The sequence below is a fragment of the Sturnus vulgaris genome, chromosome 13 (assembly GCF_052056855.1).
Source record: "Sturnus vulgaris isolate bStuVul1 chromosome 13, bStuVul1.hap1, whole genome shotgun sequence".
NCBI classification, from domain to species: Eukaryota; Metazoa; Chordata; class Aves; order Passeriformes; family Sturnidae; genus Sturnus; species Sturnus vulgaris.
In genome coordinates, this window is record NC_142255.1 from 17,316,847 (window position 1) to 17,344,345 (window position 27,499).

General features: G+C 38.6%; 1 protein-coding gene across 6 annotated transcripts in view; it reads left to right on the plus strand.

Moving 5' to 3' along the window:
• The window catches only part of LRRC28 (leucine rich repeat containing 28), a 51,584-nt gene extending 25,202 nt beyond the window's left edge, over window positions 1-26,382 (plus strand). For 3 of the 6 annotated variants that reach the window (XM_014874565.2, XM_088172648.1, XM_088172649.1), the window contains 5 exons: window positions 6,547-6,753; window positions 12,975-13,077; window positions 16,506-16,681; window positions 18,884-19,043; window positions 21,921-26,382. In XM_014874565.2, the coding sequence (XP_014730051.1) occupies window positions 6,547-6,753; window positions 12,975-13,077; window positions 16,506-16,681; window positions 18,884-19,043; window positions 21,921-21,993 (719 nt within the window). In that variant the 3' untranslated portion in view covers window positions 21,994-26,382. Of the gene's footprint in view, window positions 1-2,503; window positions 2,553-4,412; window positions 4,504-6,546; window positions 6,754-12,974; window positions 13,078-16,505; window positions 16,682-18,883; window positions 19,044-21,920 lie in introns of those variants that run through there. The other 3 variants (XM_088172650.1, XM_088172651.1, XM_014874569.2) reach the window with 3 other exon arrangements.
• The last annotated feature ends 1,117 nt before the right edge of the window (window positions 26,383-27,499 follow it).

Below are 27,499 nucleotides of genomic sequence, written 5' to 3' on the forward strand. Positions count from 1 at the left end.
ATTTTTCATTTGGTTTTGGGCTTTGTCTGCTACTTAAGTGTTTTGAAGAAGAGTCAATGTAGTTTATGGTTGAAGTAGGTGAAACCAAGAATTGGGAACAGCTTTGAGGGGTGTTACATGACTATGTTCATTCACAAAGACTGTCCTGCCCCAGAAAAATCTTCTCCCCTGTTCTTTGCATTCAGAATATTAGTGTGAAATGCAGCCAGAAGTATTGCTTTGAAATTAATAGATTGACGTTTGATCAGCTAGGATACAGGCTTTCTTCTTCCATAGAATTTTTATGGGTTTGAACTCATTGAGAACCTTATTTAAAAGTGAGTAATTCATAAAATAGTTGCTGCAGTATCACAAGATCTCTTCCTGTACCTCTTTCTTTTTTTTTTCTTCCTCTAAAAAACGAAGCAAATATTGGTCTGTATGGGGAAAATAGGGAAAGTCATCTTCAGGTCTGTTAGACTTGAGAAACAGAACACATTTCAAGCTCTCTCACCAATAATACAGAAAAAGAGCTGCATGCAGCAGTGTCAAAATGTAAATGGGATTCAATTTGCCTGCCCCTTTCATTGTCCTTAAATCTAATGATACCAATTTTAGTTATGGTTAAACTTCCTTGTTTGAAGATGGCACAGGTCTACCTTAAGTGTCAATTTGTGCTAGAAAATTTAATTTTTATAGGCTATGAAATGTGAACTGCGTGGTAGGACAGTAAATGTAATGTAATATATAATAGGCTATTTAATTTGTTTTAACCATCTTAAAGTCTATTTAAGTCCTCCTGAGACATCCTGGAGCAGATCTAAAGGAGATCTTCTCCATCAAGCTCTCAGCAATTTAAACTTACACTTCCTGTCTGTTAACAGTTTTCAGTTGATAATAGTATCCACTTCAAATTCATGGCATGTATAGACTTGGATTTTTTTTTTTTTTAGTGGGACTTTAGTAAGTCCTGTTAAGTGTGGAAGATGTCAAACACTTTTCCTCACTGGTGCATGGTTTTACAGGTCTAATAAGGAAATGCATCTTGTGCTTAGGTTCATGGAAGCTGATTAAAACACTGTTTCAAGGGTGAAGAAGGGTGGCCCCTTTCAGCACCTTCTGTTCCTTTTCTGAAGGATCCACCATTCATTTTAGAGCCTGGGATAGGGAGGGAAGGCTGAGCTCACAGTCCTGGGCTGTAGGGGCTCACAGTCACAGCCAGACTCAGTGCTCCGTTTTGTAACTGGTCATGAGGAGTTGTCCCTCTGGTACCACAGGCTGGAAAACATCCCTGCATGGAGAGCAGCAGCAATTTGTTAGTGCTGGGCTGCAGCCTTGGAACAGAGAGGATCCATCACCTCCTGTTAGAGCTCTTGGGTAGCAGAATGTTAAAAGCTTGTATGAAAATAGCAAGACCTGCAATACAAAGGAATATTAACAAACTTCCCTTCTAAAAAAAAAATGCTGGCTGTACATAGAAATTGCCCTTCAGGAAGGAGCAAGTATAGCCAGTCCCTCTCCTCCTTCACAGTTTCAAGCAGAGCCCTAGCTTGCAGCACCTCTTACCATGATTTTCTGTTCCTTTTTATTATGATTTTTTTGTTATTTTTCTTTCCACTTCTATCCCTTAAATCTAGAAGTTCTTGCTTTTCCTCCTGTATGATAATTTGGTTTTCTACCACACTACTACTACTTTAAATACTTGGGCTGACAGCAACCTGAAACCTAATTATTATTTTTTACCCAGGTGCAAAATGGGAAGGCTAAACAAAGTGTAGACCCTTGAGGAACACCACCACTAATAATATTTTCTCCATCCCAGTAATTTACCATGAGGTGTGAAACTCCTGTGTTACCATTAACCAAGAAATTTCATCAAAGATAAACCAGTATGATATGATTTACATTTGAGAAGATCTGGGCTGCATTTCCATTCTGCTTTCTGTTTATGTTCCAGTCACTGGTTACTCTTGGGTGCTCTTTCCCCTTGTTGTTCTGAGATGCTGAGGAGCACTGAGCTCACATTAGCAGGGCTTTTTTGAACACAGGTTCCACATTTCTTCTCCAACCCTAGGCTGCTATCCCAGAAAATGTCCTATTCATTGAGAATCCTCGTGGCTGAATCTGCAATTTTGATATATAACCCTTTTTTTTTTCTTCAGTATTCTGGGATGGAAATTTTTTTAAGCAGCCTCATTTCATTTTAGTAATGGATGTGGTAATTTGCAGTGCTTTGTCCTTGTTCCCATGAGGTATTCTGTCTCTGTCCCCATACACAGCATTATTCTTACAGGAAAAAATTGTGCAAAAAAGCTAATTTATTATTTGGTTTGTCCTCCTAATTTCTACTCCTTGTTGACATCAGTTCTTCATTTCTTGCTCTTAATTTCTTGTTGAGAAACCATTTGTTTGTCTGTGAGTTCCCATTTTCCTGGCCTCCTGGCAGTTTGCATTTAACCTCTGCAGCCTGACCTCTAAGTGCCAGCTCTCTTTGCTGATCAGTCCCTTTTTCCATTCCTTGTAGGTTCTGTACTTCCCCTTAATATCCTGCTTTGAGGTGCATTCTCATGCAGGTAGGTCTGTAGCCCTTTCCTGTCCCTCTTTTAACTTTACTGGGATATAAGGACTCAGGTTTAAAGTAAACCCTTCCCTCCCATACACTCAAATCCAACTGTGTATGTGTTTCATATATCTTTGGATGAAATTTTGGTTTATGGCCCATCAGGGAAAGGTGGGATTACTCTTGAAATGTAAAGAAAAACTGTTGGTTATTTTTGGGTCATGCAGCTGGTGAGGCCTGTACCCTCAGAAAGATTAAGGAAGTTTGAATTGCCTTTGGCAATTACTCTATGTTGTATAGGCTGCTTATTTCCAGATGGTTTTTTTTTTCTTCTTCTTCACGTAAAACCATGGGAATTAATTTTAAAAACTGGCATTTAAACCATCTGAATCAGAAATAGATTTTTTTTTTCTTGATTCTAGTTATGTTTATAGAAACACAGTCCATTTTGTTAGGTCAATGATTTTGGACATTTCCTAAAATCCTTTCCAGGTTTCACTTTTTAAAAGAAAAATATTAAAGTTATGTTGATGTTTCTTTTTTCATTGTCTTGGGGGACAGATCTATTTGGCAACTTTTTGTTGAAAATCCCAACACACAGAGGACAATTCACTTTTCCATTTTTCCAAGTAGTTGAGAGAGCTCTTAAAACAGATTGAAAGGCTTTTTGGAGCTGAGTGATCCTTTCTGAATCTGCATATTATTGAGGAGAAAAGGATAAAATTAATTCCCCAAGGCTGGCAGCTTTGGGGACACAGCCTGTGTGGGTCTGTGTGGGTCTGCTGCACTGCAGGGCCCCGCAGAGGCTGGAGGAGGGGTCAGGGAGTGTTGGATTGCCGGTCTGTCAGCCCCTCGTGTGTGCACTGCGAGCACATTGGGACCATCTGGGATTGCCCAGCTCCATGTGCCAGCAGCAGTCCCTGCAGATGGACACAAACCAGCACGGGAACGTCACGTTTGGGCTCTGTCTGTCTCCACAAATCTGTGTCCTTCTGAGCTGGGGGGGCAGCAGAGCTACCGAGGAGTTCGGGGATTTTTTTGGTTTCTGATATCAGAATGGGGCTCAGTGCTCTGCCGCATTGATTTTGATTTCAGTGTTAATCCTAGAGCTAATATAAATTCTAAATTACACTTTTATGAATTTTATTTAAATGTAATTGGAACTCCTCAATGTGGTCTAATGGTGATGTATAATGCTTGTCTCTTTCTTACCCTTGGGGGTGCTGGGGGAATCTCTGAAAATCCCTTTGTCAGCTTCTTTTGTTTGGGAATAGCCATTTTGTTTTCTGGATCTGCTGAAAATTTCTAAAGTTCACCTCTGGTATATCCTAGTGCTTGATGAGCTGACAGCAAGAGAGATTTGCAAGTCTTCCACTGTGTTTGTTAGCCAAGGCTTCCTGCAGTATTTATGCTGCAAGACTTGAAAAACAAGGATCATAGCATTTAGTACCTAAAAGCTTGAAAAACTTATTAATGGACTGTTTATATTTGTGTTATTCCTCTTAACTGTTTCCCTTTGCTTTAATGAGATGAAAACCAATTTAGTGTCATTAGTAAGTGTCTGAGCATGTTCTTCAAACTGAGCTTTGAGCACTATGGTGGGGAATCTGAGGGTTATATCTTTAATATGAGGGTTATATCCTTAATATGATGGCACTTTGTTGTTTGCCTTGGTCTTAAACTTCATTGTGGGTCGGTGGGTGTTTGTGCAACATGTGGCACTAGATGTTGAAAGTGGATGTTTACATCTGGTATGCATTGGGAGATTAAGGTAGAGAGGATGAATTTTGGGTATGTGTTTTTTGGATGAAGGATAAAGTGAGAATACTTTTATTTCCTCTTAGATTTGAAACATATCATTCTAGCAATGCCTTTGAAACTCTGCCAGCTTTGCCAACCGTAACATTTATGGGATTTTGGACCTAAACTGAACTAGAGAACTGTTTTTAGTGGCAGAGAAAAAGGTTAGTGCATGAAAATAGCTGGGCCTATTATTGACTGCATGTGGTCAGTGGTTTGGCTGAATGTAGGTGGCTCTTTTCCTGTCACTGTTTTCAAGCATATGGCTTTGCAATGAATATAAAACTCTTTTGAAATGAGATCTGCTGCAGTTCTTTTTGCACAGTAGTCTTGTGCTATTTAGTAGCGATTATTTTGCTTTTGTCATTTTGATGCCTGGAAAGGCATTTTCAATCCTGTAGTAAAAAAAAAAAAAACAACCTTTTCAAGTAAAGCTTATTCCTGTTGACATCAAAGCTAAGAGGTTTGAAGAATGTGATCATCTGTGTACAGTAGCTGCTTCTGTCAGTAATATTTCTAAAAGGATGCATAAACTGTGTTCGTGAGTCTTTATTGTAGTTGATGCTGGGATTGTTTGCAGTGGGCAGAAACTCCCTCTAAACGTGCACATGCATTTTGTTTAATGATTACTTGTGTGAAAATCTCTAATATTGAATTACAACTTCCCTTTCTTTGCTTTTCATGTTTCCAGTCTTGAAAGTAACATTTATAGCAGTTTCTCCCAAGGTGAACTTCTTTTTCCCATTGTGTGGAAGACAGCTTGGGTTAACCCAGTGTTTTGTTTCCTTCTTTGTGTGTAGTATACAAGGTGCAAGCTCAGAGCTCAGGGAACAGTGAATTTTCTAGCTCTTGCTGCAGAGAGCTTAAGGGCACAACAGGTTCTGTTTAACTTTAACTTAAACAGTGTTACCCTATTTATATCTTTGTAAAAAATCTGGGTGATAGAGCTGTAAATTGTACAGATTGTGGATTGTGTAGATTGTCTGGTGTTTTCAGTGTAGAAAATTCTAGTGATCTTGTTTTAGCAGCTCTCAGATGCAAAAGCTGGTTTCATTCAGCTGAGAGCAAAGTACATTTGGGTTTGCAAGATGCTGAGAACTGTAGCAAGTTTTAGGGGCACTGAACACTTAATGAGTTGGGTCCATTGCTGTGAAGTATTTAAAAACAAAGCAAAATTATTCCCTATGTTTGGGGGGAAATGTTATGGTTTCTTCCTGTTTGAGGGAAATAATAGATAGAATTATCCAGTTTTTAGAGTAACTGTAAAAGAATAACTAAATAAACAATGAGGTACCCTGCAGAGCTGCTTAACATATTTTGAATCTATTTGTCAGTCAGTCCTGCATCCTGTTTCACAGACACAAGGAAAAACACTGTTGCACAAGTGAGGCTGCTTGTGTGATCATGTCTTACACACTTTTAAGAATTTAGTTTGTTACCTACCTAAAGAAATTATTCAATACTCTTTGAAACATGAAATCTACTTTTAAATTATTGAAATGATAAAAACCCCAACTTCTAGAAGCTGTAATTATTTCAGCTGTAGATTAGAACTTAGTGAAATATCTTCCTACAATATAACATATCACTGATTAATCAAGAAATTTATTTTCTAATTTAAACTAGCCCTTCTGAACTGTATCATGAAGACAGAGCTGTTTTTCCCAAGTATGCTGGGTGAAAGACTGTCACTAAGCAAGAAGTGCTATGCATGTGTTTGTAACTCTTGTTGCAAGAGAATATTAAGTAATCACTCATTGCATCCTCAATATTTTTATAAAAAAAAAAAACTTCATTTGAATTTTCCTGAGTTTAGGGCTGTGCAAAACACCCTCAATATCAGCAAGCTTTTTTGTTTGCATTTTGGTTTGGAGTTTTTTTCCCCCCTCATTCTGATGTAGGTCTAGGAAAATGCTTGCTATTTTGACAGCAGTAATTGTCACAATTCAGGAATGCTCTATGAAAGATCTCATACTTGAGAGGTTCCTGGCTGATACTGATAATCTCCATCATCTTCATATTCCAAACCTTTTTGATACATCAAGATGATGTTAATTATGAGTATCAGTTTTCAGCGTGTATTGCTAGAACAGTATCTTACAGAAAAGCAGCACCGCTGATGAACTTTGATTTTTAATTTATGTGAGGGGATATTTTGGTGGTGATTTTTGTGCAAGCAGTTGTAATTCTCCGTGCCTGTTGTGCAGAGGTTGGAGACCTGCGGGAGCTGCAGACTCTGGACATCTCCACGAACCGCCTGATGACGTTACCCGAGAGGCTGCACATGTGCCTTTCTCTGCAGTACCTGACTGCAGACAGGAACCACCTGTGGTCTGTGCCCCGCCACCTGTGCCAGCTGCCCAGCCTCAACGAGCTCTCCATGGCTGGCAACCGCCTGGCATTCCTGCCCCTGGGTGAGTCCCCACCTGGGGGGGTCACACACAGCAAAGCAAACTGCCTGCCCCCAGACGTGAAAAACAAAGCAACAAGCGAGTTTCTTTGGTGGTCCCTGCAGACTCTGTTTATGGAGCTGTCACAGGGATCATATTGTTGGAAAATATGTTAATTTAAAAAATGCAGGTTAAGGTTTCATGGTTTTTTTTAAAGCAATAAGGCAGCTATCAAATTTGCTTTATTTTTAGCTAACCGAGGGGAAAAAGTTTAAATGATGTGCTTAAATATAGTACTGTGTAATCTGAGTTCCACCACTTTGGGTAATGATCTGTTTCTGTTTGCTGGATCTGATGATTTAACTAAGATTCTTCAACTAGGGTTTAAAACTTGTTGTGGAGTCCCAGTAACTCCATATAAATTACTTTTCAGCATTAGGAGTGTAAGAACCACATAATCCAGTGCAGGTTTAGTTTGTGCTGTGTACAGGCATCCATCAAAATTTCCACAGTAGTAGCCCAGGGAGGAATTGATGTGCCTTTTGCTCAACCCTTTGAAAGTTTGGAAGAGTAGAAGCAGGTCAGGAGTAGGAGGTGCAGGCAGTGTGTGGGGGTTTGTTAGGGGCAGTCACTGTGTGTTCCCTTTGGGAAAAGCAAATCCTCTTCTCTGAACTTGTCACTTTTCAGCCCTGCCACCGGGTAATCTCAGCTAGATACAGACACACATGCAGAGCTGTCCTGCTATCTGAAAAACCATTAATAGTTTTTCTAGAATACAGAGTTTGGTGTTAATTAGGTGCAGATTAAGTTATGATAATCACATTGGAAAGAAGCTGGAAATTGAGATGGCTAAAAATGAGATCATAATTTCTAAATTAATTACATTGTATAGGTTTAACTTAATCTTTTCAGTACTAGCAGTTCAGTTTTTAAAGAGCTTACTGATCTTCCTGAATTTTTTATCACCTTAGTTTATATTACTGGAAAGTAAGTGCAAGTAATGTCTCCAGACAAAGTGTTGCAGTTATGTCCTAGCATATGTCATTATATAAATGAGAAAACGAGTTCCAGGATGCATCATCCAGATTCCACAGTACTAAACCAAGCAAATTGCCTTCCCTTATTTTGGCAAATATTTTTAACTCCCATGAGAGAGGAAGTTAAGCAGTTTTAATTTTGCAAAAATTCAGTAAGATGAGATGTGAAATTTTAAAGGATAAAAGTTTTTGCTACTTTTGCACTTGTAGCTTATCTGTGAGCGAGCCATGACCTGGATGAGCCATAGATCTGCCAAAGTGTTTTAAGTTCAAAAGGAGGAAATAAATCTCTAATATAATGACACACCTTCTTTTTTCTTTATTTTTAGACTCAAATTCAAAACATTCAAAAGGAACTTTTAAAATAACGGGAAACATCAAAGACTGTCAATTGACCTTGTTCAGTAGTTCTTAATAGTGACTCACTGGTGAACATTTGGAGATAATTTGCTATCTGTGGATATGAAACTGAATCATAAATCCTAGAGTTCAGAGGAAAAGCAGCACAGTATAAATGTAAATGTTTAATCCTTCCTCTGAAGAATCAGAAGGCTTCAGAGTGGTCAAGATGTGATGAAATAAAGTAGAAGAGAGAGTGCATTGAAAAGCAAAAAGATTAAATCTATCTTCTGTTGCTTGGGAAAATATTTTTCTTGGAATATTGCTGAAGTTAAGGCATAATTGTAGCATTACTTCTGCTTGCTGCACATGTTGGCTGGTGGGGCTTTTGTGTGTATTCTTACATCCAACTTCACTTTACCAGTTAATGACTGAGTAAGGATGCTAAGTAATGGTGAAAAATACTACAGAAATACTTCCAAGTGATAGTCAAGCAAATATTGTGAAAACAATTTTTGGCAATTAGGGAGCTGTGTTGAAAAGCAGAGAATTTATTCATCTCCTGACAGAATGGTTGAGGTTTTTTCTTTTTTTATTAGACATGTCCATGTTAAAAGAAATACTTTTAAAACAAATGGCTTAATGCTTTTTAAAGCATTATTTACTTAATTTATTTCACACGGTAGGTGACATCTACTATGTCAACCAGAAATCCATTCTGCTTTGTCCAAGTTTGTCCCTTGTAGCTGCCAGCAGAGCCTCTTGTTAAGTGTAGTGGAAATCTGCATTTTCCTGTTCCTGGATTGATGAGTGCAAGGTTTATTCCAGCAGCAGCACAGCCCTGCTGGACAGGGATCAGGAGTTTCTTTGCCCTGCACATTCTTTAAGTTTGCAGGCACATGTGCCTCAGGAAAAACAGTGTGACACTGTTTTAATCAGTTCTAAAATAAAGTAAAAATACCTGATCCCACTCCCTGACTTTCAGAACTGGTTCATAAACAAGCAGATGGGTAAACAATAGTGAATATTAGTAATTTGTTCTGCAGAATACACCTAAGTCTTGGATTTGCCAGTGTTACATAAAAATCATTTTTCAGCTGTGAGTATTTCAGTTTATACTAAAAGAAATGAGACACTATGGATCTCAGCCTTTGGGCCTTCCTAATAATGTAATTTTTAAGAACAACTCCAAAAATTATATGTATAAGTTGAACTGGAAGCTGCATCCTGAACAGTTATATTATTGTCATGGTAACTTCATGCTCCCTTAGTAAATGGTCTTAGAAATCTGCTGATCATTGTATATCAATCTACTTACAACATAAATTATCTTTTGACAGAAAATTAACTTAAAATTTTTAGCATTAGCGAATGCTCCAATGCCTGAAAACAAATTCCACCGCAAGCAGAAATGTGAATCTGATGACACTGCAAAAATAAAAATCATTTGTGTTATAAAGTACAAATAGAATTAAAATAGGCCATAAATTCTCAAGTGTACTGGCAGCACAGGGGATGTTATGACAGCAAATATTCAGTATTATATCACTTTATTTGAGGATTTATGTGCACTTTTTTTTAGAAAATGGGTCTAGTAATTATCAGTGCAGAGTAAACAAAGATCTTATTCTACCTCAGTATATGCTGCTTTTGTGTCCTTGCCCTCACAGTATGGTTAAAAGAGCATCAGTGCAGCCACACAAGAGCTTTTGTTCCATCTTCAGCCATGTGGAATGCATATGCCAGGGCCCTGAGGTTAAAAAAAAAAAAAAGGGAAAAAAAAAAGAGGGAGAAAAAGAAAAAAAGTAGAATTGGGGTTTGTTCAGGACTCATGGCATTTGGTCATTTCTGGGAGAGAGGTCTTTGATCTGGGAGGCTGGAAGGAGGAAAGTGGAAATGTTTTAGACACAGTACAGTGCTTGCAAAAGCCACATGAAAACCTTCTTTGTAGCTTTAGCCTTTTCAGAGATGGGCAGCTTCCTTATTGCACAGAGTTCTTCAGAAGCATGGTTTTTAGAGAACTTTTAACAATATTTGTTGGCTGATACAAGACATAAAAATTAATGTGGATGGGATACAAAGATCCTTTCAAAGTGATGATTTATTTAAATTTAAACTTTATGGATAATATTTGAAACTGGGAAAAAATCTTTTGGAGTCTAGAAGATGCTTGGTTATTTAATGCAAAGAAACTCTATCAAAGGAACATTTATAGTTACAGGCTATTTGGCTTTGGGAATTGAATTTTTCCTACTGAGATATTTTGTCTAACATCCAAAAATTTGCTTTAATTACCTAGGAAATGCAGTCAACTCAGAACTTAGAATCTAAACATAGCATAAGATAAAGACAGAGGGAAGAGATGAGATGCAGCCTCACTCCCCCCTCTCAGTGCATATGAAAAGAACAGCTTTAGGGCTTTTTTTGACTTGCCTGATTTTCAGCCCATTTGCATACATCTGTGTAGAAACCAGCAAGATGAGCCTCTTTTAAAAATTTTCTGCCATTCTCTAAATTAATAAGTTAAACAGTAGCACATTCAAGCTATCCCAGCAACCCATAGTTTTCTGCTGTTTTTAGTCCAAGTGGCTTCTGCAACACAAGGGAACATTCTCTGAACATTACATGTCCCATCCACCTGCTACCTGCTGTAAATTGTACTGGCTGATTCCTCACCAGCCTTACAATATTTTATGGTGTTACATTGCCTCCATGTTGCAGTATTTTTATTCATTGTAGGATAACAATGGGGTTTTGTTTCATCTAAAAATATCCCAGAACTTCACTAAACTATTTTCAGCCCTGCATTACTGAGCCCAAATAAATCATCTCGTTGGGGTGATGCTCAGCAGCATCTCCAGCAGTGCCCATCAGTCAGCAGAGGGATTTGTGCTCCCATCCTGAGGCAGGACACTTGATGGATGCAGCAGATAGTTCTGGGAGCTGGAATGTCTCTGGGACAGGGTCAAAGCAGCATGTGATGGTTGAATGTGTCCCTTGATGTCCAGTGACTCTGCTTTGAACAAAGCCCAGATTATGGTCCCTGAAACTTCCAGACAGTTGCAAAGCAAGGGCCTGTGTTAAAGGGGAAAAAAACCCCAAACTCATTTTTTTCTCTGTTAACACTTCTATTAAAAAAAAAAAAATTAATCTCTTCGTTTTCTGTTGGTATCATCACTTGTTCTTTATATCAAAGATTTGATAATGTCACTCCTCAGCACGAACTTTTAAGGTTTCTGGTGCTCACAGCTGCCATTCAAGTGGGTGACAGCTGAAGACATTCAGTATATTTTAAGATGGACACACGTTTGGGGAGGGATCACTCAAAATATCTGCACTAAGTGTATTTAGAGCTCTTGTGTACAATTAAACTATTCAGTAATAAGGAGGGGTTTGCATTACCTATTGTTGTAGTAGGCAATGAGATCAGTATTCCAAATAGGATTTCTGAATAGAAATGTCATGGAAATGGTTTTAATTTTTATTCTGTTCTTGGTCATGAATGCAAGGGAGAGAGAGCTGTGCCCATTTCTCCAGTTACCCTTATATTTCTGCCAGCCAAGGTAACTGATAAAGATGGGTAATCAGAATTACTCAATATTGGTATTGTCTTACTTATGGCTGATGCATCCAAATGCTTGTTTATCCTAGTCTCTCTGAGGTACTCATGAAAGTTTAACAAGTTGGGAGGCACACAGATTATTTGTGTTTTTCATGATGCAGTTTGTCTGGGTCACAGCTCTTCCATCCTGGGAGGAGGCTTCCAGACTCTGCTCTCCTGGTTTGTGCTTTGCACTAAACACAGAAACCTTTTCCTGCCCCAGTGTCTCAAAGGGCATGGCAGTGACAAATGAGTTGGGCTGCCCAGCAATCCCACACATCAGCTTTCTTGCTAGCAAAAACTCTTTCAGACCCTTCTGTTTAGTTCAGTTTGGTGTCTTTTGAAATGTCTCTCATTAAGGTTTTTCACTTCTTTTTAATGCCAGACAGTTTTACCACTGACTAGACCTTGCTAATAAGCAAAATTCTCATTTCTGAGAATTCTTCCAAGAAACCTAAATTTTTCCATTTAATTTTAATTTTCTAAGCAAAATAAAATAGTTCCATACTGATATGCTTCTACCTAGAGGTATCTTTATAGATTTCTAGTCCACAAAGGCATTACTTAATCATGCTGTACTTACTTCTTTTGACTACCAGCCATGAATATTTTAAGAGCAATAATGCAAGCAGCACACCTCCAGAAGTATTGATCATTTACTGCAGCCACAACTTTTGATGTCTAACATTCTGCACTTTAATGCTTTGTGTTTTCTTGGGCTCTGTAATTCACTGCACGAGTCTGAATGACTGCACTTGTATTTGGTTAAGGCTAATGAATCCCAGCAAGGATCCCTCCTTGGAGAAAAGAAAGAGGGGGACAGAGCACATTCTTGTGTCTGTCTTGCCCACTTTCCCAAAGATAGAGAAGCTGTGATTTCACTGACATGAGGCCAGTTAATGAAAGCAGGTTTGACCTTATGAACTTGAAGTATGCACTGAGGATTTGAAATCAATTGTCCCTTTGCTTCTTCCAACTGACTTCAGAGTTTGTCAATGTTAAAATTTAATTATTTATAATGGGATTTTCAGGGCTTCTGAAAGGGGGCTTTGTTTTATTTTAGTAATTTGAAATGCTTGCTTCTAAACAGCTTTTCAGCTCATCCATAATAAAACCATTGGCTGAAATTTTACAACTGAGAAGTACTAATTTATGTTTGCTTACACTGAGTCTGATTAACTTATTTATAATTAAAGAGAATTGCTTTGCTTATAATTGTCACTATGTCATCCTTTCTCCTCTTGACTTTTCTTGTTTTCTAAACCCAGATTTAGGTCGTTCTCGAGAGCTCCAGTATGTTTATGTGGATAACAATAGTCACCTGAAAGGCCTCCCATCTTATCTGTATAATAAAGTCATTGGTTGCAGTGGGTAGGTATGAATTAATTCAGATGTCTTGTGTACCTGTCCTTGTAAAACTTCTCCTCACTATTTTTTGTATGTCTGTGATTGATTCAGAGCTGATGTTACTTGGAGGGGGATTACTGCAGCTCCCAGCTCTGTTTTATTTTTGTAATAAATTTTCTGTGTTAATTGCTGACTTTTAACTATTTTAGTGTTAAGGCATAACAGTGAAGTTACTCTGAAAGAATTTGTAATAATAATTGAAGGCCTAGAGCTGAATTTAAAAGTTGGCCAGAAGTGTAGGCTTCACAGTTTTCAGAACTAGAGAATGAACAAAGAAATTTTTGATATATTGCAGCATCTCTTTGTTTCTAAGTGCTCACATTTCTGTACGTTATGGGTGATATCTTGAAAAATCATGTGCAGCTCCTTCACTCATTTTACATCCCAGTATCAGCTTCTTGTAGGTCTTGGTACCTACTAACTAAAGTGACTTTTTTTAGGAATTATGGATTGACAGGTTTATTTTTACATGTGGATTTAAAAATATCCTGGGCTGTCTCATGTTTGTGGTTAGAATGCAAGAAAAAAGTGGTCTGTGTAGGACACTGGCTTAATTCTTTCTGCCCTGACACTGGCATGAATTAGGATCAGCACCCCTGATGAATGGAGCCTTACTGGTGTAAAACTGATCAGAAGAGGATTGTCCCCATTACCATCTAATTATAAATTTCTGGTATGCTCACTCTCAGCAGATCTCGCATTAAATATAAATTCCCTCTCTGCAGCCTGCACTCTCCTGCAATATGGGAGATGCTGAGTCTTGGCATTTTAAGGTTTTTCTAATATTCCAGTGTCAGCTGGTTGGTGATATTTAAATACTTGCAGTTGGATTACAGTTCTGCTGAACTGTGTGACTTGCAAGCTTTTACTAATTTTGTTTTTCAGAAAAGATAAATTCTAGCCTTTTTTCTTTCAGAACTGATTGTAAATTGTTAGGCAGATATTAAATTGACCTTAATTTTAACAGAATTGTATTGATTGTGACCAAAACCAGTAATGATAATGCATGAGATGGTCCAACTGTTTAGGTAGTTTTATACAACCACCGTGTTGTTGGGGTTTTTTTTTAAGTTTTAAGTTTTCATCTTATACCCAGTTAAAATAATTTTATCTTTGCACTGACCTTTGTGAAGATCCTACCAGTTCTTTTTGCTATTCTTACATGTACAGTGCTGGTGAGACCACCTGCTAGTATCTCTGATATTATAAATCCAGTACAGAATTATAGAATCTAATCTTAAAAATCTAGTATAGAAGAGACTAAAGGAGTTGCAAGTGTTGCAATGAAATTGATTCATGTAATGCCTCTGTGGAATGAAAAGTGATTTCCTTCCTTAATAATGAATGGTAAAAAGAGATAATTTCTAGCAAGAAAAATAATGTCTGCATTTGTGCACCAAACAGATCTTTGTCTTTTTTTGTGAAACCGTCTTGAAACATTACAGATTATTTTAAAGAAAAAATTTCAGTATGGGGAGAGCACATATATATTGTTAACAAACCAAAGGTTTTATTTGATAATGTGCTGAGAGACTTTAAAATTGTGTAATAATGGTCATGTGAAGAATTTCTGTATTCTTTCCAAGAAAGCATTAGCAACTAGGCTAAGGTTTTCATGGGTCAGGCAAGGGTTGAAGATCCAGGCTTTAGTGCTCTGTCTGGCCCTCCACTGGAGAATAAAATCTGACAAGCTGCTGTTACTGACATAAAGCTTGATTTCTGAAAATAGAATATAAATTGCCTTGTGTAAGTATTGAATCTCTGTCTGGGCATCCTGCAGTCAGACTGACTGAAAAAAGTCTTTTATATGAGAGGTGATGATCTCAGCACTCAAAATAAATTTTGATCTTATTTTTTGCAGATTGGATTTCAGAGTCCCCAGTTAGGGATTTGTCAGTCTTGTTGAAGGCAGCCAATAGGTGGTCTCAGCTTTTTTTGCCCATCACTTATTTATCCACCAGGCTTCTTCTGCAGCTCCTATTTTTCCTCAGCTGTTTAGACCATCCTCTATTCCAGTTTTTAACCTCCATGGATTTTGTGTGTGGCATTAATAGCCTCACCCTTTACATAAAGTAGACCAAATGTCCCAGCTCTGAACTGCAGAGACTGTAGTGAGTTCTTAGGTTTGTTCCTTAGTGAGGTTGGTAAGGGGTTATTCAGCTTGAAATTGCAGCATTACGGATTTATTTATTTATTGAGATAACTAACTCATTGAGAGTGGAACATTGGAATACTGAAATCTCTGAATTCCCACTTATTTTAACCTCACTAATGGGTTGTGGGAGAGTATTAAATATTTAGCAAGAGGCTTATTGACTTGCTTGCTGTTTGATGCTGCTCTTTTTTGTTTGCTTCTCTGGGCTGTTTCTCCTTTAATCAGAAGAGATGAGATTCTTTGTTGTCAGAGGAGAACTATGAGATTTCTTTCACATCTGATAAGGTTGAGAGTGGTTACCTCCGTTTTAGGTCTAATATCTGGGAAGGCTGACAAATTTGTGTTTCTATTCCATTTGTTAGGACTGGCCCCAACAAGTTGCTCTTGGCTTCAAATTTCAGTTGTCATAAACAATTCCAATTCCCCTGTTGACTTCCCCAACCTCTTAGTAGAATTTTCCTATGCGTGTCTCTCTGGTATGATCGCTTGCAACAGGGATCACGTAAAGAGTTATTATTTTTACTACAAGCTAAGTTTCTCTCCCTGGATCCAAATAACCTTCCCTTTCTATATATGATTTGGGAAGGGCAAGGCTAATAGACTTATTAGGATATCTTCCCACTACAGCATGGCTGTTGTTTTTATTTTTACTTCATCTACCCAGCCTGTGCCCTCCAAGGGAACTGTGGATGGGGAAAGGTATAGTACAGAATCACCCAGTGGCAGTTAAAATCTTTTTTATTGTGGGAGTTTTTGAAGTTTCCCTCACGTGTTACAGTTGAGAAATCCATGATTGTTTTCAGCTGGTTGATCCAAGATACAGGAAGCAAACTGTTGGGTATGAAACTGCTCCCCTCAGTGAAGTATTTACTAACAAGACACTAAAAGAGATTTGTCACTTGGGCAAAGTAATGGGCACGTAGCATACTTGGTTCACCCCCTTGGGATTGTGTTCTTGTTTCTTTATGTTATTTGATGAGTAATTCCTCCAAATGTCCCGTGTCTAGCACATCACAGAAGGTGGGAATCTGTAGAAACATAGAATCACAGAGTAGTTTGGGAAGGGACCTTTAAAGGTCAACCCCACCATTGCACTGCTTTCTGCAAGGAGTCCTTGAGGGGTGCTGCACTGGAGAACAGTATCAGGCTTACTTTGGGTTGGTCATCTGGGTTTCCCTATGAAGTTACTTTTATTATTTTTTTCTAACCACTTTCTAAATGTCTTGTGTCCTTCTAGTTGTGGTTCTCCAATTCAAGTTTCAGAGGTGAAACTGCTCTCTTTTTCATCAGGCCAGTTAACTGTGTTCCTGCCAGCAGAGGTGAAATCTATAGGGACAGAAACAGATCATGTGCTGCCTTTGCAAGAACTGGCCATGAGGACCCTCTATAACACCTACTACAGGTTTTTGAAAGGTATGAAAGTTCTGCTTTCTTCAGATTATAGAAAGAGTGAAAGCATTTTCTGGCAGTGAGAGGAACATTTCTAACAGTTCTTCAAAGGCTTGGGCGAGGATTTATATTTTAAAAGATTTATTTAATCAAATTATGTTTGAAATGCTGCATTAGAACAAAAATGTCCAATATCAAAAACCAGAGTTCCAAAGACTATTTCTGAGGTCAAGTGGTGGTTATAAATGGTTTCTTACTTGAAGCCTGTACGAAGAAGGACACTTTTTTTTTTGCAGGAGAAACTCTTTAATGGAAATAGGAGATGAGAAATACAGTTCCTGAGGCAAGATCAGATGCATCAGCCAACAATGCAACTCCTTGCCAGGCAGCACACTCCTAAACTGGCAGACTTGTTATACATAAGGCAGAAGAAATGCGAGCAGCCCTTGGCCATTTCAGCACAGCGTGACAGCTGAGCTGCTTTAGTTCTGCCCCAATTCAGGCTCTCTGCTCTAAAGTGGCCCTTGGCTCATCTGGCTCTGCATCATGCAATCACATGAGTTAGCAATATCTGATGATAACCTGCAGATCCTCTCAGATCTGGATGTGTTGTGCCTCCCCACAGTTGATGCTATCTTGGGAATTCTCAGTTTTAAAGGTCAAAGGAGAAAGCAGAAGAGTGAAGAGTTCTAGTGGGAAGATTAGAGGGGTTATGGAAAGGGTCTCTTGTACCTTGGCCACTGGAGTAAATCCTCACTGCTTTGCCAGGAAAAGTGTACAAGGAGGTCTGCCTTTTCTCACCCACTTGTGACTTGCACAATCATTTCTGGAATCCAGCTGGGTGGATGTGGTTCCTGAAGATGCCAGTGAAGTTTGGTTTGGGACTGGGAAGGTGATACTGCAAAATCAGTTTAAGGACTGGTTTGTAAATAATTTTATACAAGGCTGTGAGGATTACACTTACTTTCAGCCAAGATGCAGAACCTGAAAAAAATGGATTTATATCCATATACATACACCCATAGATATGTCCTGTTTTGAGTGACCTTATTAAAGACTGTGGCCATTACCACTGCAGCACCTCACTTTCAGTGAGCAGGAGCAGTGCCTGTGTCAGACAGGTGTACCATAATGCTGTGCTGGGGAAGCAGGTGGCACATATGATTAAAGTAGCAGATTTCATCTGTCACTGCCTAAATTTGCAGTTTCAAGAGTGCTGTTAAATACTTGGCAGCTGCTGGGGAAGTGACAGAAGTGACTGGACTACTTTTCCTCAATCTTTGCTTGGCTGCAGAGTGTGACCTTTTCTTTCTGACGCAAACGTCCTGCTCGTCCCCTCCTTGGGGCTCTTGTGGTACATTGTGTCTGAGGTTCAACCTTGCAGTGTTTGAAAGCTGAAACCAGTGTGATACTATAAAGCTGATTTATCAGGTACTGCATCTTATCTTGATTACTCAGCACCTAAACTCACTCACCTGTCTTGGCTGTCTCTCAGTTTCTAGACAGAGATTAGAATGTGGGGTTTAAGTTATGAAACACGGTGTGGCTTGGGCCAGGCCTGGGAAAGTGATGGCTCTTTCCCAGGAAATGACCCTGGAGTCCCTTTTGGTGAAAATGATGGCATCTTGTAGGCTCTGGAGGAACACTTAATAGATGAGGAATGTATTGATCTTTTTAGAGTGGTCTCTTTGGTTGGACCTGGGAGATTTATGCTGGGCTGGATTGAATTTCAAGTAATTCCAAATATTGCAAATCTCCTTTTGCTGATGGTGGAATTTGGGCTTTGTAGTAAGGTTAGCTATCCTGCTGGATTGCTTGCTGAAATATTTTAGTAAAATACTACTGATGTCCTTTTCATAATGTTGTATTGTTACTAGTTACTAAACATCTGTCTAGATCATCCCTGTGTCTAAAAATCCTTCATGATCTTTTAATCCTTTCTAATATTTGCTTAAGCTGTAATATTTTCACCTGGGTATTTTAGCCCAGTTAAACTTATGCCCACAGATGCTAAACTGGTACATTTAACTTTTTGAATTTAGACATGGAAAGCATTATGTGCCTCACTCTAATTGTGGTAATTTGTATTACCTCATTGTTGTTTTGACAAAACCTTAAGAATGTGAGGCAGCTGTTTTCTGAATTGTTCATGGATTGTGCTTGTGTTTGACTTTGTCATGCAATCATTTTATTATAAATATTTTTTTTGTTTCTTTTCTTCTCTAGATTTAAACTTTCTGACTCCAATCTCACTACCCAAAAGCCTCTTGGAATTGCTGCACTGTCCCTTGGGACACTGCCACCGCTGCAGCCAGCCTATGTTTACCATTGTCTACCCAAAGCTCTTTCCCTTGAGGGAAACTCCAATGGCAGGATTGCATCAAGGGTAATTATACAGGAAATTACACTGGGGTTTCGTTTAGGAAGAAAAACACCTTATGGAACAAAGCATGTTCTTAAGGATTTTTTTTAAACAGCATTTCAGATCCAAAGTCCCTGGCCTGTGATTGCATGTATAAATTGACAAATATTTTATTCATCAGTCAACCAAAATACTGCTGTTAGACTGTTAAAAGGGTCTTCAGATATGCTTGTCCCAGCCTGGTGTAAGACAGGAAAGGGTTTGGATAGCTTGGGATTGAGCTATTTGTGGTAGTGCAGCACATGCTTGGCACTTCTGTGCCCTGGGAAGGAAGTGGTACCTAACACCAGTAATTGCCCTGATGGTCTCAACCCTGACTTCAGATTGCCACCACTAAACAAAAAGTGCTGCAGGATCAAAGATGGAAAAAAGCTCTAAAGCTAGAGCTTAATTAAAATGTTCTGCAGTAAAATACTCTTGTTTTAATTTCCACACTAATTAACTTGAGATATGCTGTGGAAGCATTCTGCATAGGAACATATATTTTGTAGTAATACATGTTTTTAATAATACTTCAGTTTCATGGTTGTGAAAGTGTCTGCAGGATTCACAAGTCAAGTACACAAGGCCACACAGATTTGCTGACCTACTGGACAGTATAGTCACAGAAGTGTCTCAAAAAGGGGATATGGTTCAGGGAATGTTGCCTTCATGTAGATAAAGATTTAAAATACCTTTAAGGTGAGCCCTGATTGCTTAGCAGTGGTTCTTTCCCTAATCCTTATTAGTCCGAGTGGATACTGTAGCTTTCCATGAGTCATAATATCAATGAATCCACTTTCTGCAATGGAAAAGCATCATCTGAGAAATTTCAGCTTGTATTGTTTGAAAAGAATAAAGGAGGTTTAAAGCTAAGTCACTTGGAGTTAAACAAGTAAAGGTGATGTTAGGTTCTTGTTATAGAATTCAAGTCTACCCATTAATTACAAAGCATATACCTAAAAGTGGTGGGCAGAAAAGAAAGGTGCTCTAAAAAGGAATGGTTTTAAGATTACTTGTTGGTGTCTATATAATCCAGGAACACCACTTAGTTCCCAGCCTGCTGAAATCCATTGATTTGATAATTATCTTCCATAAAAACAAGAAACTCCTTTTCAATAGGATGATCTTTAATAAAAGAGAAGAGACTAATGGATGATTCAGGTTCGTGGTGCCTGTTTTACACAGCTGTATCACAGCCTGTTCGCCTTGAGTTTGTAACAGGAGAAATATCTGATTTGTAAGCAATTCAGCTTTATGAAATGAAACAACTTAGGTATGCCAGATCTGGGCAGCAGCCAGAAGGGCTGCATAAATGCTATTTTGGAAAAGCCATCTTTCTTAGAAAGATCTGATTGCAGAGATTGCACACTTCAATTTGCCAGTCTGTTACACTTCAGTCATATGTCGAAATTCAGTGGATTTCATGTTGAGTGAAATAATTTACTTCCATACTAGTGTCATAATATTCTTAGTCATAAGATGTTATAATCATGCTATAAAGAATTTCTTTCAAACATTCAACAGTATAATTTTCTAAGAAAATGATGGAAAACTACTGGCTAGTCACTAAATCCATCTATTACCCTAAATAATTCAACAATGTGAGAGTTTGGACTACTTTGTAATTAATTGCTGAACGTTGTTCATTGTAGAAGTTACAGTTACAAGATGATAGACATTATCAGTAGACACCTTTAGGAATTATTAAAGTTGAGACTCCACAAAAAAAATACTTCAGAGCTATTTTGGAAGAGCACTATATTAGCATTCTAAATATAATAATTAAAAATACGTACTTCTGCATGGTTTTCACTTGTTTCAAAAATAGTTATCATTCCTTCCCTTAGACAAGAATGTACTGTGTTCTGCAAAATGCCTTTAATGAATCCAGTCTTAAGTAGCTGACGTTTGATGCAAATCCACAGAAAATGAGATCTAAACAGGGCAGCCTGTCATCCTTATCTCTGTAGCTTGTGCACTTGACATGGTAAGATTATGTGGAATTGTGGAGGTGTGATAGTTGGTTTAGAAAGATGTGAAGGACAGGCTTTCTGTTCTAAAGAGCTTAAAGTGACCATGAAAACACACAGGGTAGGGATCCTGGGCGCTTGAGCAGCACTGATTAGCACATGCCACATCCATGCCAGTAACTCCTGCCTGGATTTCCATATCACATTCTGGATCCTCTTAGAGGAAAGGAGAGTTAAGTGTTGGACTGGATTTCTGTATCTGAAGAAGCACAGATGCCATGAGCACTGGGTAAAGTGTGATTTCTGGGTTAGTGAAAAACAGATCTGAACATTTTTAAGGCAGATATCTCAGTCCCTGCCAGGCTGGGGCAGGAGCAGGGTCACTGTGAGGCTCGGATCACACTTGCACAGTGCCATCCCTGCTGCTCTGCGTGGCACGGTGTGACAGCACTGCCTGTCACTCATCCTTTCTGAAGATCTGCCTGTTCACTCTGCTAACCAGGGAGGACACTGCCCTTCAGTCATTTCATGCCTACAAGCAGTAATTTAAGAAACACACGAGCAGGGCCCAGGCTGCCCAGCTATTTTCCTGTCAGCTGCTAAACCTGCTGGCTGTGACACTCAGCCACACCCTGCTCAGAGAGAAAAACCACATACTGCTGCTCTAAAGCCAGTGCATAAGAAACTAGGAAGGTTTTGAGAACCCCTGCCGTGTTTCCCTGCCTTGGTGTCAGAGACAGCAAATGAACCTGTGCTTTTTCTGGGCTGTGGAGATGGGCTAATCCTGTATTTTCCAAACCAGCACATTGTCTGTGTGGAATGGAGCCAGGAGCTTTAATTTTTACTGACAACTGTTCCCCCCTCTCTTTTTTTTTTTTCTTTTTCCTAGGAGGACAACTGTTAGTTTTGTGGCATACTGCTGCTCCACCCAGTGTCTGCAGACTTTTGACCTACTGAGTTGATAAACATTTCAACCTCCTCAGGAGTGCTGCCAGTGTAAAGCTGCATTTGATGCCGTGTCCCCTTGGTACTGGAATACCGTGTGTGTGTGTGTGCCAAAGCAGCAGAAGTGCCCAGTCAGGAACACTCTGAGACACTTAAATCCTGCCCTATCAAATCTGGATGAACTGCTGGAACTTTTCAGAAGTGTAAATACCGAGCTTTTAAAAGTATTAACTTCTCTCTCCTCCGAGGCAGCACACAAACCAAACACATTCACGAGCTCTGACTTCAGGATTTCCAGTATTTTTCAAATGTGCCTGATTTCAGGTTGACCCATTGCATCATTTGAGGCAGTTGCATTCCTCTAACAGGGAAAAAAAAAAAAAGTTCAGTTATGGCAAACAAATTTTCACTTATTCATCTCTATCCTCTTCCCTTCTAGAGCTGCCATCAGGTGTATTGCTGTAAGCCTGCAGAAACCTTTCATGGATCCCAGTAACTTTTCCATAGAATTCAGCCTTATTTTCTCCCTCTCATCTTAATGTTTACCCCAGCAGAGTTATACCAGTTGTATACCAAGTCTTTGACAGTTCTCTGTGGTATTTAAATCCACATGCTAAAAGCAGATCTTTCTAGTATCATTAAATACCACAGAGGTTTAATTGGAGTAACTAGGATATGTCTGGAGACTGAAGATCCTGTTTCAGTGAAGGCTGGTACTGATGCCTACACTAAGGGCTCTTGCTCCAATGTTTGAGGGTGTGTTTTCTTTATTTTCATTGCTTTATTTTTAGAAATAGTTCTCCTTTTGTTCCATTGAGTTCTTCAGGAAGAAGACAACTTTTAAGTATCAATTTCCCTTTGAAAAAATCCAACTAGTAATATGATAGTAAATCTTTATTATATTTTTACAGTTGCAGGCTATAGATCTACAAAGAGCTGGTCTTGATCTTTTTCTAGATTCAGTGTTTGGCTGATTTGTCCAAGTGTGTCAGTGGATTGTGTGCCTTGGAGAAGGTTGGAAATCCAGGAGCAGGTGTGTATCTCCAAGCACAGGTATATTTGCACACATGGATACCTGCACAGAAGGGCTGGCACATTTGTTTTCATACATTAATGGCAGATTTTGTCCAAATTGCCACTCACTATCATATTTGTGGGAATCTTTTTTTGTTACATCTTCTTCATTTTAAATAAAGAACAAAGGATGGAAAAAAGGCCCAAAATGCCTGCGTGAGTAAACATTTTGATTTTATACTGAAACACTTTCTAGATTATTAGCCCCTCTTGATTTGTTCTTGAATATATAGTATTTTTAAATAATTTTTTTTTTTTACTTTCTATTTCTTCAGTATAAACCACTTGTTGATTTAGCACAGTGTGCTGCTCTGTGCAGTAGGTAGTTACAAGCTGAAATAGATATGAATGAAACAGTTTGTTATAAAAATGGCAAGATAAAGAGACTTATTTGGTAGTGTATTAGCATATGTTGTGGTAAGGTGTGCGTACTTTGAAGGCAGGAGGCATTAAAATGTTTTCCTGTTGCCAAAGAAGCATTTGTTCCTTCTGCAGGCTTTCTGGCATCTCTTCAATAAATAGAGTATCTTAAGAGCTTAAAAGAGTACCAAAAAGGCAGTTTTGAGGGTGGAAATTTTAGGTTGTGCATGTTACTTGTAAAAATCTTTCCTGGTTTTATTGGGTTGGTTTTAGAGAGTTGAAGTAGCATTAAGAAATGTAGAACTTAATCCTTCAGGAATGCAAGTATCATCTACTGCTTAAGAATTGTGAAACTTTCTAAAATAAATCCCATTTATTATATCTGCTTTGCAGTAGGGGAAAGAGCCATGTCCAGGCAGCCTTGGTGCTTTTGGATTTCTATCTGTGTCGTTTCCCAGGTTTGTTTCCATGTTGGAATCACAGCAGGCCCAACCACCCCACAGGGTTCACTGCTGAGGCAGCAAAATTCACCTTCAGTTTTATCCTTTTCCTTCAGTATCTCAGAGCTGAGATGTAAATTGCCCGTGTACAATTATATCTGTATCAGAAATGTGCAAGTGTAGAACAGAATCCACTTTTTTAAAAACAGATGATAAAAGCTATGGTAATGTTACAGATGTTAATTTTTATACAATACTCTGATCAGGAATTTTCAGTATTAATTTTTACTGTGGCTTCCTCTGTCTTTGAAAGAGATGTTTTCTTGGAAGTTTTTGTCCTCTTTTTATAGCAGGTTGTAGACTTGAAATCATAGTTTATATCTGAATTCAGTCTGTAAATACTGTTTTGGAGTTAAATCTGGTTGTGATCACCTAAAAGACATTAGCATTTGTTTATTTAGGAGTCAAGAAGAGTGAAGCTTGATTTTATTATAATTATTTATTTATTATTTTCTTTCTTCTCCCCATAATCTAATTATTTCTTATTGAGTCTGTATCAGTCTCTTTATTATTGTCTCCAAGTGCAGTTCAGAAGAAATTTAACCTGTTCTATAAGCAGGATGAATCTTAACTAACACTTTAATAGATGATATTTCAAGAATGGAATGTTCAATAAATAAATGACTTAAACATGCAATTGAAGCTGAAATGTCATACCCTATTTTTATAAAACAAAGAAGGGGAAAGCTGATATATAGATGAGAATGCAGCTTAAATTCATGTCTGATGTTTTGGGTTTTTTTTTTTTATTTGAACAAACAGTGTTTGTATTCATCTGTATCTTTGGGTGATATTCTTCTAGATTAAAATAACTCCATTCTCACTTGTCCAAATTTTTCTAAAGTTGTTCTGCTGTAAGAGTATTTCATAACCAGCAAGCATAAGAGCCAGCTATGCAAATTGCAGAGGGGAGAGGGAGCTTGTTGCAGACTGAACTGTGCATCACTGATTCTTCCAAGTGCCGCAATGCTTGGACTTCTCTTTAGTTGGTTTGTTCCTGGGTAATCTTTGACTTCTTGCTCTGGTTTGTCAGGTTAGTTCCCACCAAGGTAATTTTTTCTGTGAACTACAAAAGAAAATCAGGTTCCAGATTTTGAAAAAAATGACCATTTAAGAAGGTTTTTTGTCCTAACAGTAGATCTTAATTCTTAGCTTAGGTTGGGAGCAGGAAAAGTTTTTGGGTTTTTTTTCTCAAGGCATTACAAAGAGAAAGGTGCAGGAGGAGAATGAGATAAGTCTTTAACCCATTGATACTGCTGTAAAATCTTTTCTAAGTAAAGATTTACTCCCATTATAGTTAGGGATCACAGGCATAATTTTTGTTTGTGATAACAGGCACCATGTTGATAAAATTCAAACCCCTATATAGAGGTAGCTTTTTGTTCTGCTGCAAAGGAAACGGAAGAATCTCTGGCTTTGTTTAAAAATCCTTCTGAGTGGTTTTGCCATGGACACTGTTACCTTTGGAGCACTCTTCTTGGGAACCTTCCTCATCATCCCTCAGAGGATCAGAAATGCCCTTTCCCGTGCAAAGAGCAAGGTCTAATATAAAGAAATGTGTATTTTTCTGTTTCGATGCTTCTCCTGGGCTCTTACCACGGTTCATTACAAACCTCCTATTTACTTGGTTGTGGTGAGGTTGAGATGTTGCTCTGAGCAGAGCGGTGCTGTTTATTGCCAAGTTGGCTTCAATTCCTGCAGATTGAATTCTGCTGAATCCCTTTTTCTGGCATTGAAGGGAGCACAGGACTGTTCTAACACCCATGTGGGAGCAGCGTGTCAGGTTCTACTGACATCACAGCCCAGCTGAAGACTGGAGAGTGACAAACCTGTCACTAGAGAGGACAACTGGCTTTTGAAGGCCACTTTGGCCCTACCAGAGTCCCACTGATAAGAGAAGATCTTTTGCCCTGATGTCAGTGGATGATGGGTCAAGTTTTAACTGATGAGAGGGAAGAATGTGTGTTACCATCTTTGTATTTCTTGCAAAAACTGGGACAACACCAGAATCCGTGGCTGCTGCTCTGTCTGCAGCTGCACTTCCATAATTCCAGGACGTACCTTGTACCTATCTTTGCCTCTTACCTCCCTCTTAATACTACTCAAGTTGTTGCAAAATGTTATAGTTAACTCGTGATGGAAGAGGTTGAATAAATTGAATCCAGAGTTTTTATTACTTTTTTTGTATTACAGACCTATTTTGTAAGAGACCGAAGAAGGTCTGGTGGAAAGAAATGGCAATGTTCATGTGAAGTCTTCATTGCTTTTGCTTTTATGTGCCCTTTCTTGGATTATAACTTGAATTTGGTTTGCAACTGAGTTCATTCTGTGTCTGTGGAAAGCACATGTGCATTGCTTTCTTGCTCTGTATTAACCAAATGTCACTGAAGGTGAGCTTGCTAGAAGGTTTATTTAAAGTTAGTGGTGCAATTATTGTATGTGCTTGTTAATAAACTATATTTTTGGATAGAATTACCGTTCATTCAAATTAATGAAATTCTTGCTCCTGGGACTATTAAGCTATGTTAGAATGTAGCACTTCATTTATATTTCAGTTCATTTGCATTGTAATTAGCTATTAAGTCTCTTGTCCCAAGGCTGAAGAGGTGGGGTGAAGACACTAAAAGTACTCCCAAGCCCAAAACACCACTTCAATTCATTTAATCCCTTTGTCTCAGACAATGTAGTTCATCAGATCTTGCATAATAGGAACAAAACCCATATGGAAACATTACTTCAGACCCTTCCACGGATTGATCAAAAGGAAAATAAGTTTCAGTAGGGCTGTACTGCCACCCTGATAGTCCATAGATGAGGCTGTGGTTCATGGATTCCTTACTAAGCGGCTTTTTTTCCTCATTTAACAGATACCATAGGAACAAGGCTGCCAAAAATAAGTAGAAATTAAGCATCTGTTTTTCCAGTTGTTTCACTCCTTGCTATGCAGCATTTTGCTTCAGTCAAAGCTGCTGCTCTTCGTGTTGTGATGAGTTCTTTGAGCTGCATGCTGTCTGAATTTCTGGCTGTTGGGTGAATACTCAGTATCCATTCTCCAGTGAGACCTGTGGTGGCCAAAGCGACTCAGATCAGTTACAAACCTTGCAGGTTTAGGTGCTGTCCAGACTTCCCTGAAGCCTGTTTGGTAATTTATTTACAATGATTTGCCTTTTTTGTATTTTACAAGTGACAAGGTAACTTTGACTACCCTTGCAATGGAGGTAACCTCTGTTTGCCTGGCAGCAGGAGGAGGATGTGAGTCCCTTAATAAATGGGAGAATGACCCTTAACCTATAATTTTTACCAACTACTGATGTGTCCCTTATGAATTAGAAAGAAATGGGAGAGCTTAACATCCTTTTCCTTTGCAATTAAAAGTACTTGGCATAAATGCAAGCTAAGTGGAAACTTCAGTGACTGAATAATGCTATTGTATGCAGGAAATGAGAGGAGCTGAGATCTCACTTGGAAAGGCACTGGATGTTTTGTGACTTCTAAGCCAAGATTTAGGGCTGTTCTATGTGATGACATTTTGGGAACTTGAGAGCCGAGTTGAACCCACTGCATCTATGTCCCCCAACTTCAGCAACAA